The sequence below is a fragment of the Crinia signifera genome, chromosome 2 (genome assembly GCF_055691185.1).
Source record: "Crinia signifera chromosome 2, ASM5569118v1, whole genome shotgun sequence".
NCBI lineage: Eukaryota > Metazoa > Chordata > Amphibia > Anura > Myobatrachidae > Crinia > Crinia signifera.
This window is the reverse complement of record NC_139218.1, coordinates 222,412,752-222,423,934: the sequence shown is the minus strand read 5'-3', so window position 1 is coordinate 222,423,934 and position 11,183 is coordinate 222,412,752. Positions and strand designations below refer to the sequence as shown.

At 41.1% G+C, this 11,183-nt stretch overlaps 1 protein-coding gene across 5 annotated transcripts in view; it reads left to right on the top strand.

The window, feature by feature from the left end:
* PPIE (peptidylprolyl isomerase E) overlaps nucleotides 1-11,183 on the top strand; it is a 37,559-nt gene that overhangs the window by 14,254 nt on the left and 12,122 nt on the right. For all 5 annotated transcript variants that reach the window (XM_083173804.1, XM_083173807.1, XM_083173803.1 and 2 more), the window contains exons 3-8: nucleotides 1,347-1,390; nucleotides 1,960-1,986; nucleotides 5,951-6,032; nucleotides 6,115-6,215; nucleotides 7,955-8,078; nucleotides 9,002-9,187. In XM_083173804.1, coding sequence (XP_083029930.1) covers nucleotides 1,347-1,390; nucleotides 1,960-1,986; nucleotides 5,951-6,032; nucleotides 6,115-6,215; nucleotides 7,955-8,078; nucleotides 9,002-9,187 — 564 coding nt within the window. The remainder of the gene's footprint in view (nucleotides 1-1,346; nucleotides 1,391-1,959; nucleotides 1,987-5,950; nucleotides 6,033-6,114; nucleotides 6,216-7,954; nucleotides 8,079-9,001; nucleotides 9,188-11,183) is intronic.

Here is an 11,183-nt window from a genome sequence, read left to right as displayed (position 1 = left end):
GGGGCCGATTCAGTCCCGTTCATTCTAGTCTGAATTCAGTCCTGTGTTCGCTCCAGGCTGGGGGCGTTCACCTGCTGGCGTGTTGATACCTGCTTGGGGCGGGCTGCTAACATCATGTGACGTCAGCACCTGCCCCCTTTTTGGCGATTTGCAGTCAAAATCGGTTTAAATTTACTTTTATTACCAAAGGGGAGATGCATTTATTTTGATGGTGAGCAACTATTAAATGATTTCTCTCTCGTTCGGCCCCATGCGAGGGAATTTGTAAGAGAACACATCCCCTCACATGCTAGTGATGGGATTCGGGAGGGGGGGGGGGCGGGCGGAGGCGGACATTCACCCAGGTAGCGTTTACCTGTTCGCTAGGCTGCAGACATACGCAGTCTAGCAAACAGGCCTGAATGAGTGCACTTAGTGTACCTGCACTGTTCCTGTTGACTTCTTATTTCGTTTTGCTCCCCACTATACTGCACAGTGTTACAAATGGCAAATTGGAGCTCAGCAGCCCTGTTTGGGGGGGGGGGGAACATACATACCCCCAACATACATACCCCCAACATACATACCCCCAACACATACATCATAAACAATGTACAAGCATTCATATATACACTCAAAGAACAGACCCCACTATGTGCATACAATACACAGAGCACTAACCAAGCTGTGGGAAACCGTAAGGCCTGGAGTCCCATGTGTGCAGACTTGCTGCTGTTAAAGCCTCCATCCACTTGTGACCACTTTTTATCTGATTCCAAGCTCCTGAAAAAAGGTAGCGGATGACAAGTGGTCATATCGCATGGATTTTTCATCTGATCCAAGGCGCGTTCCCATGCAGCTAGTATCAAAGTTGCAGATCTTACAGGCTGCCATGAATATTGATCACATCATATGCAAAAGGACTGCATACGATGTATCCTATGCGATCCTGCTGCCTGGCATCTGCAGGGTATTGCATTCTGTACCTCGCAATAGTGGCTGGGGTGCTTTAGAGCTACATGTGCCCAGTAGCTCTTTGCTGTAGAATAGGAAATGCAGTGCTTTCTGCTGGCTTGGAGCTCTCTGTGAGGAGCAACAGTGCTTCAAAGGAGTGTTCTTCAACATAGAAATATGCATACCCTCCAACTGTACGTTTTGTGCTAGTACAGTACTTTTTTTGTTTTGTTACAGACTGTACCAGCCATCAAGGGCTTTGTACTGATTTTCTGTGTCTAAAACTGTCTATATTAAAGTATAGTTGGGGGGGTTAGGTGTTAAGGTGCCCACACACAGTGCTATTTTACCTTGTGATTCGTGCTTTTTCCCACTGTGTTCTTATATATTTCTGTTGTGTTTTTTATTCACAGAAAAACACAGAGGGTTTGCTTTTGTGGAATTTGAGCTACCAGAGGTCAGTTTGAATGGTTTGTCAGCTTCACAAATTTCTACATTTACACTGTTCATTGTATACAGATGTGAGCACTTGTTCCTATACTCTTCAGATAGTATTATACCCCATTCTCACTGCCGCAAAAACCCGGGTTTTTGCCAGGGCAAGCAGTAATTTCCCGTGTCCTGTCTCAGTGTGAAACAGTCTTTGTGAAATTCCTGGGTGTTATGCCCCGGGAATTACACACAGGTTTTTCCTGGGTAATATACGGGTGTATGGCAGGGTGAACAGGCTAGACACGGTTTTTCTCACAGAATGCAAAAAAGCAAGTTCATTGCATTGCTCAAAGCTGCTTTTTAAACATCCAATCAAAGCTGCTCTTAGATGCCACACACTTGATGGAGGGCATACCAGGGGAAGCAGTGTGAACGGGGCAGACACAGGAATTTCCCGGGTCTAAGGTGCAGTATGAATGGGGTCTGTAGAGCTGACATGCTCTATGCCCCGCCAAAAACTCAGTATTTTGCAGGAGCGGCAATGAGAACGCAGCATTATTTACTTTTTGTAATCAAATTCTACGTGTCTTTCAGGATGCAGCTGCTGCTATTGATAACATGGTATGGACTTTTTATTTTCTCTTTAAAGTAATTACATTTGTTTTTCACACATTGACTTTCCTAATTGATTTATACTGATGAGTCCTCACTTTTTGGGTGTCGTATACCATACAGTGTGAGACGTCTGGTGCCACTGAGATTTTCTTAGAGTAGTAGAACAGGGGTGGCCAAACTGGTACTTGAGTTCTACTAACAGTTCATATTGTCCAGTCCTCCTATAGATCTGTAGAATGCGCCAGTTAGTATAGAATACAGCACATGTCTGAAATTGTGAGTTAGTAATGACTACACCTGTACACCAGCTAGGGGATCTGGACAATTTGATTAAACCAGTCCTGTAGATATTGAGGACTGGTTTTAACCACCCCTGTAGTAGCATCATTTTTTTTTTTTTGTGCAATTTTGCATTCGGAAAACCAGTGGCCATCTGCTTTGTACACGGATGCACAATTGTGGCACACTTAATTGACCAGAGGGGGCACCACACCAGTGGACAATGTTTTCTAATATGGGTGGTTAAAATGGTGGCACATCATTTCGGGTCTCACTTTATTTTTTTAATTTTATTTATTAAATATCATCATCATTGGACCATGAGCTAATTCTGGCTACATTTCACTCCCATGTGTTTTTCTACATAGAAGACTATTTCATCCATAGGGTATGCTGGGAATCAGAATGATGGGGTATAGATGATTGATTAGTGGTGCCAAGTACTTTGAATTTTATTATTTTTTTTTATGTGTGACTGGCTCCAGCTGCCGTTCTTAGTGTTCTCCACTGTGGGCCGGGGGATACATGGAGTACTGTGTGTGGCGCATGGCGCCATTGTGCTCCCACGAGTGGCATTACGGAGCATGGAGGGGGCAGAGCTTCACAAGGACGTGCAGCATTGTATCTGCACTTGGGGCAGCCATCTTGTCTGCATTATTCTGCATATATGCTGCTTTAGAAGAGGCTCCTAGCTCTCCTCCACAGACAAGACAACCAACACTGTATCCAGGGGTCTAATGGGGTGAGAGTGCTTGTAGCACATATTAGTAGCCTGTATACTGCCTTCTTAAAATAAGATTTTAGTTACAATTTCATGGTAACTACAGTGGGGTGGTGGCTGCTGTTCCTCTCTCCCCTATTGCCTTCCCTCTGCCGTTCAAAATTGTTTTAGATAATATCTGTGTGAGAGTTGAGTTCTATGCAAATATGACTGGCAAGGCTTCTGCACCCAAGACTCAGAAACTTTCCACATGCAGGGTCTGTAAAACCTATGTTTACACATACTACTGAGGGAATTGCTAGATTTTGTGCTGCCTGTGATGACCAATCCTCACAGCAGGCTGCTGCATCTCAGGAACAGATGCTTGCTTGGGTGGCATTACTGTCTGGTGTTATGTCCGATCTCTTCACAACTAGTCAGAGAGCTCCTCCAGAGCCTGCTTGTGCTCAGACCCTTGCTAAGTCTGTACAGAGTTTTACTGCAGCCATGAGTGGGACTTCACTGTGTCCTTTTGTTCCTGCTAGTCATTTCTCGAAAAAGAATAGTCCGCTCCCTCATGTCCTATCTGAGGAGTTGGAGGAAGACATCCCATTATTAGAGGAGGGGGGATTTGTACAAATCTCCCTGCTGGGAACACTGAGGGGGGAGTTTAACTAAGATGGGAGTTCTTTGGGCAACCAATCAGATACTATCTATTATCTGCTAGAAAGTGTTAAATAAATAAGTAGATTCTGATTGGTTGCCCATAGCAACATCCCTTTTGAAATAGAACTCCCATCTTAGTAAATTTCCCCCTGTGTCTTCTGATCAGGGGGTACATTCTTTAGTTCTATCAGTGCGTCTGATTTGAAACATTCCTGATTCTGATCTGACCCATCACAACCTTCTTTCTTTGGAAGCAAAACTAAAAAGACAGTAATTCCAGTACCGGGATCTACAACTTTAAGAGATCTGGCTGAAATTGGAGAACACAGATAAGAATATCTATGCTACTTCTCGTCTTTAGTTGGTTTATAAAGCTGTAAAAAAAACAGGCTGATCAGCTCTCTGCAGGTTTACAGGATGGCTTGGATCGTACAGACTTAATTACGAGAATATACGAGAGTTGGCAGCATATCTCGGTGAGCCCACTTGACATCACATGTCTCAGCCGTGTCGGTCTCAGCCAGGAGAGATTTATGGCTAAAGCAATGGCAGGTCAATCTTAAATCTAAGAGTGTAGAAGGTCCCCCCCCCCCCCCATCATCCCATTGTTCATATTGCCATCTCTCCTAGGGCAGTTCCTTTACTGGTGGGGGGCATAGAGGGGGGTGAAGGCAGTTGCACATCATTAGTATTTTTTTTTTTTTTTTAAGTGACTAACACATACTCCGTAGTTATGATTCCTAGCGTACCCTATGGACGCCGAGAAAGGTATTTACCATAAGTACCAAAATCCTGTTGTGAGTCTCTAATCTGCCCATTTTAAGCTGTATACCTAGTCAACCATGAATACCATTTGCAAGTTAAAAGTGGAGGTCTGATTTTAGTTAAACCCATAAAGTACATAAAGTTTTGGGTATACATACTAACCCGATGTTGGGGGTACAGCACATGCACAAGAACCTTTCTGCAAAGATGCATAATGAGTCCTGCATGACTGCTCTCACCCTTTAGCCGCAGCATGACTGATATACTAGACCCTTTGAAGGGTGACAACAGGGCTATTCTACAAATGGGGGGGGGGAGGGGTTGTCCATATTTTGTAGAGGTGCTGAGATAATGCTCTGCTTTCTTTGGAATCGGACTTCCTGTCCCCAGCTGAAGGTTTCTGACAGCCATCCTTATTAATACCCCTTGTAGACATACATTTTGACCGCTGGGTCATTTTTCCTGGGTGCAGCCTGTACCATTTCACACTTAAAGCAGCAAATTACTGGGTGAAGCAGTTCTACCTGTAGAAACCCAGGTGTCTGAGAGTGAAAGGGTCAACCCGGGTCGCTGACCCTTCTATTTACCTGGGTTGAGGACACGGGCTTTATCACCCGGGTTGACTCTTTCAGACATACCAAAATCCCGGGTTGATGTGTGTTCATGTGCAAAAACCTGGGATTTTGGAGTATGCCTGAAAGGGGTATAAGCAACATTTAGGCAGATAGCAATGATTGTGGTGATGATATTCCGGTGCAGCACCCGCATTGCAGATGCTGGCAGGGCGTGCCTATTTCTGTGCAACACCGCACTTATTTGAATTTGACCATGTGTGTGGTTCTCTAATACACTTGTTTTGCATATTTGTGTCGACCATGAACACTATTGCCCTTTTAAGTCCCTGGTGGCTACTCTTCACTCCCTCAATGTGGCCCATGGTGTTTTGATCGGTTTACCCAATACAAGGAGTGCTATTGCTTTGATATCATGTTTGGCCTACTGAGAGACGGAGGAAGGGGTCTTTCGCTAGATGGATGTAGCCGTATTGCAGGCCTATTATGTGGTGCAATATTGTTTCTCTTTTTTTTTTTTTTTTTTGTTGGCTGTATATTCCACATAATGGGTAACAGCGGACTATCTCTTTTCTTAATCTTTACAAAGTAGACCATGCTGCCTCTATAGATATCACTAATGGTAGCAAAGTTCTCAAGACTGATAGCGATGGCTTTCCACCCCTTACATTGAGGGTGGCTTAGGAACATACCACCATCTTTGCCCTCTACCACCAGAGATCTAGGAAAATCCAAAAATCCTTCCTTAGATATCTGACATTACATAAACCTTTTTGTTCAATGCTTTACTATAGTTTGTGAATGGTTGGTTCCAGGTGGTTTTCTTTCAATCTAGCTGTGGAAAGAATGATTACAACTCTCTCCTACAAGGCAGTAGTAGACAGATTGCAAATTCAATATGCAAAGCCAAGCTACTTTCTAATCTCAAAAGATTTTGTTGATTCTTCCCCTGCCAGTAAGTCAATAATTCTGTATCTCTAATGTCTAGAATGAGTCTGAATTGTTTGGTAGAACAATACGAGTCAATCTGGCCAAACCCATGAGGTTAAAGGAAGGCTCTTCAAAAGCAGGTAGGTACAACAGGTGACTTGTCCTACAAGACTTTTTTTTTTTTTTTTTTCAGTAACTAATCTCCCTCTGTATTGCTAATAGTTTGGTCTGATGATGACTGGCTCAAGAAATTCTCTGGTAAAACACTGGAAGAGAATGAAGAGGCCGAAGGTGCAGAAGCTCCTAAACCAGCAGCACAGGAGGTAATGTCAGTTCACCGCTTCTTGATAGGGGGCAATTGGTTGACTTGTCCAGGGTCTAAATCGATGGATGCTGACTTCCTGGATGTCTGGATCCTATGGCCCCTGGTGAAGATGATGATCTGTGTCCGTATCCTCAGTCACAGTACTCTGATCTCGCAAATGCAAAGGGATGCGTCTGCCTCTTACAGATTGCTGTTGCATTTGAATTTTAGTGACCCGATATTGCTCATATGCTTCCTTATGGCTGTGCAATTCCTCATACTGGTTTCCCATTGCAATGCCTTGTTGCCACTTATTTTACAAATTTTAGTTCTGTATAATAAAAACTGGTTACTGCACACCCTGTGTATGAGAATAAAGTCTGGAGGCTTGTTAACTAGTGTTTGAATCCAATTCATAGCCAATAACAACACAAAATGGCATAATAAGAGATGACAACACTAATTAGTGCTTTATTGAAAAAGGAATGGTTTGAAAGTTAGCAGATGTAGTTTCATGGGATGCGGTGAAAATGCAGACGCCGTAGTCCACGACACCCATAGAGGGAGAATAAAATAGTGTGCTGAGCGTAGCGAGGCACCGGGCCCGCTGTGTGGCGAGTGCAGTGAGGCCGCAAGGGGGGTGTATTGTGGCGGTCGGGATTCCGGCGTTGGTATTTCGACCGCGAGGATTCCGACCACCAGCATTTCATACCGGACCCAATTTCACTTGCTGGCAACAGATAGCAGTGTTTCCAGAGTCACACAGACACTAGACATGGATTCAGCACGATTGGAAAATGAAATCCTGGCCAACCTGTGGCTCTTATGTTGTGTGTCTGTAGTCCCAACATGCCCTACCACAGTTTTGATATTAGAGAATACTGTGGCAGGGCATGTGGTTTATTTTCTTATTTTTTTCAATCATGTTTGCCAGTAAACACTCCTGAGAAATTTTTGTCCATTCCCTTGGAGACATTTACAAACTTGCTAAAATCACATGTAACTTTTAGATTATGTCCTTGTCTGAGCTCATTTGATAGTCTCCCTCATGTTTGAGAGTAGTCTTTTCTGCCTGTCCTTGCCAAACATATCCAGGAATGCTGTAACAATGGGGCAGATGTATTAAGCCTTAACAAGAGATAAATGCAAGGGTGATAAAGAGATAAACATCCAGCCAATCACCTGTTAACTGCCATGTTACAGGCTGTGTTTGAAAAAAGTCAGTAAGGAGCTGGCTGGATGTTTATCTCTCTATCACCCTTGCATTTATTTCTTAAGGCTTAATACATCTGCCCCAATATGTGAAGTAAAACAGTGATTCTCAAACCCTGTCTTCAGGACCCCACAGTGTTTACGTTTTCCAGGTCATCTGACAGATGTATCTGACATATTTTAAAAGATCCACAGGTGAAGCTAATTGTTTCACTTGTGAGGAAACCTTCAAAATATGCACTGTTTGAGGTCCTGAGGAACAACCTTAAGAACCTCTGATATAAACAATGTGCAGTATAGATGTAACTTAAAAAACAGCATTGGGAGTCAGCGGTCCTATGTATTTTTCTTGCCAATGTCTCATGAAGTCCCTATGCTGAGGTAAAATATGTGGTGTTCCAATATGCTTTGGCCATGATTACAACAACTCTAAGCACAAAAATTAATCTGTCAAAAGACTATATTGCTCTATCGCATATTGTATATACCATATAATAAACTTTTACTTTTTTCCCCTTTTTATATTTATTTATTTAATCCATCTAGGGAGAACCACCAGTTAAAAAACTAAGAGTTAATCCCCAAGTCTACATGGACATCAAAATAGGGAACAAGCCGGCAGGCCGCATCAGGTTTCTGCTGCGAGCTGACATTGTTCCAATGACAGTAGGTAAGCACTTGAATCACCGCTCCCACATATTCACACATATGCAAACTTTACATAAATAATTGCCTACAAACAGATAGTATAATGTTATATTAGAAGTTGTTGATGAGCAAGAGAGATAATTTTTGTATGAGTAAAACAAAATGGGAACAATTGAACAAGGTTTGGAAACATGTGACTTGTGCTACATGATATTTAATATTTGTACAATCAGTCTATTAATTTGTCATCTTATGGTGCCATAAGGGATCAGCAGTGCTTATTTAAAGTACAAAAATATATAAGCAATGCAGAAAACAGTGACTTCCAGTTGAAGACAATTAAGGACAAATACAGGGTACATAAACATAGCTACATCAGCAGACGACACGGAAAGAAGTATCATGGGGGCAGAGAACTGGTACCATCGAATTATTATTATGGTTTCATTAAAAGAAGGAAAAGCACATGAGGGAAGAGGGCCCTGCTTGTACGATGTACTGTGCACCAGCAACCAGTGATTTCTATTCAAAATAGAATAGAGGTTAAAAAAACAAAACCTATTTTGAAAAGATTTTTTTAACTGGTCTGTGGAGAGGCATAGAGGATTTAAAGTGCCGGTTCCCCTAATCACCCAGCTATACTACATTATATAGACTCAGACATGCATTTACTATAAGTTAGTTTCAGTTGGCATTTTTTTTTTTTTTTTTCAGAGGACACAACAACTTCCACCAGTGTTTTTGTCCCTATCTATAAGTAGGAAAGTTAAAGGGATGATCACAGTATGCTAGTATAACTTTTCCTGAAAAGGTATGCAAAATAGTTTTTCAGGAACATTTATGTACAACAGAGAGAACTACTTAAGTAATCATTGAGATAGTTGAATACTTTGTTTCCCCCTTCGGTTGTAATAAAGCATTAACAATTTTGTTTCTGAACTACAGAAAACTTCCGCTGCCTCTGCACCCATGAAAAAGGATATGGTTACAAGGGCAGCAGCTTCCACAGAGTCATACCACAGTTCATGTTGCAAGCAGGTGACTTCACCAATCACAACGGTACAGGAGGAAAATCCATCTATGGGAGGAAGTTTGATGATGAAAACTTTATTCTGAAACACACAGGACCAGGTGTGTAAACACTGTCATTTTCTGTGTATACTCATAATATACATCAAATAAAATCTTTATATGCAGACCATAAAAATAAGAAATCTTTTTTTATTATTTTTGTGTTGGAGGTCAGTGGGGAAAGCTCTCCGTTTCATCCATCAAACTTTTTCAAGGGGTAGTGGTATGAGACCAGGCTAATATTTATACCCTAAGTGAATTGGTTAGATGGAGACTGGAGGTGCGACAGACCGACTGCGCATGTGTAGAGACACGATACGGACACCAGGAGTGGAAGTGCCGCAACCAAGCAGTAATAATATATATGAAGACCTTTCTTATGTTTATGTTCTGCATAGATCTGAGATTGTATTTTATGTATGAGCACGTATGTATTTTATGGTTTTGATTAAAAAAAATGTAAATGGGCGCCTGTTTCTTAGTAGTAGTTTTATTTTAGTTTTTCTTCCGTATAAAAAAAATATTTTAATTGTAATCTTATGTAGTAATTTATAAACTATTGAACACAAATTAAATATATGGTTCTGGTAGAACACTATATAGGTTTATCCCTTCTTTCAACACATTCCTTTCGGTGAGTTACCCGCACTGATTATATAGGGGTTGGCTGATGCACAGATTATTTTGGGAAATGCAGAGATGGACGGCGGCACTCAGACTGTTTTGTATAACAACAAAGTGTATTAAGCCAAATACATAGAGACCAACTAAATACACTTTGTTATAAAAAAAAAAAAAAAAAGTCTGAGTGTCGCCAGTCCATCTCTGCATTTCCTTCTACATTCATACGGAAGGCTCCAGAGAATTTGGCCAAACCATTCCTTAATGCAGAAATCCCACTATGTTTTATAGAGCATTGTGGCAGCAAGCTGCATATCCTTTTGTAACTAGTTTATCCTTTGAAAACTGAGTATTTGATTTAACCCCTTCCTGACAGAGCTAGTTTTTGCGTTCCTGACAGAGCCATTTTTTTCAAATCTGACATGTCTCACTTAAGTGGGGATAACTTTTTTTTGCTTTTACTTATCCCAGTGGTTTTGAGATTGTTTTTTCGTGACACCTTGTACTTCAAATTAGTGGTAAATTTGGGTCGATACAGTCTGTGTTTTTTTGTGAAAAATACCAAAATATCGTGAAAAAATGGAAAATTTAGCGATTTGCAAAATGTTAAATTTTCTGCTTGTGAGACAAATAATCTTACCACTCAAAATAGTGAATAACTAACATAGACCATATGTCTACTTTATGTTGACATCATTATTTCAACTTCCTTTTAATTTTTTGGGACACTAGGAGGCTTACAATATGAATAGCAAATTCTCAAATTTTCAAGAAAATTTCAAACACTGATTTTTTTAGGGACCAGTTCAGTTCTGATGTGACTTTGAGGTACTTGTATGTGAGACACCCCCATAAATGATGCCATTTCAAAAACTGCACCCCTCACAGTATTCAAAACAGCATTTTGGAAGTTTGTTAACCCTTTAGGTGTTTCACAGGAATTAAAACAAAGTGTAGGTGGAATTTCAAAATTTCTTTTTTTTTGCAGAGTTTCAATTTTAATACATTTTTCTAACGAATACAGTAGATTTTACTAGAGAAATGTGACTAAAAATTGATTCCCCCAATTCTTTGGTTTTCATAAATATCCTATATGTGGCCCTAGTGTGCACGGTGACCAAACCACAGGCTTCATAATAGAAGGAGCACCTACTTGATTTTGGAGCCTCCTTTTTATGAGATTATTTTTTTAGGCACCATGTAGGTTTCTAGGCACCATAAGATGCTAAAAGTTAGGAACCCCCCCACAAGTGACCCCATTTTGCAAACTACACCCCTCAGGGAATTCATCAAGGGGTATAGTGTACATTTCAAACCCCCAGGGGTTTCACCAATTTTGATACAACTGGGCTGTGAAAATGAAAAAAATTAATTTTTCATTTTCACAGCTCAGTTGTATCAAAATTGGTGAAACCCCTGGGGGTTTGAAATGTAC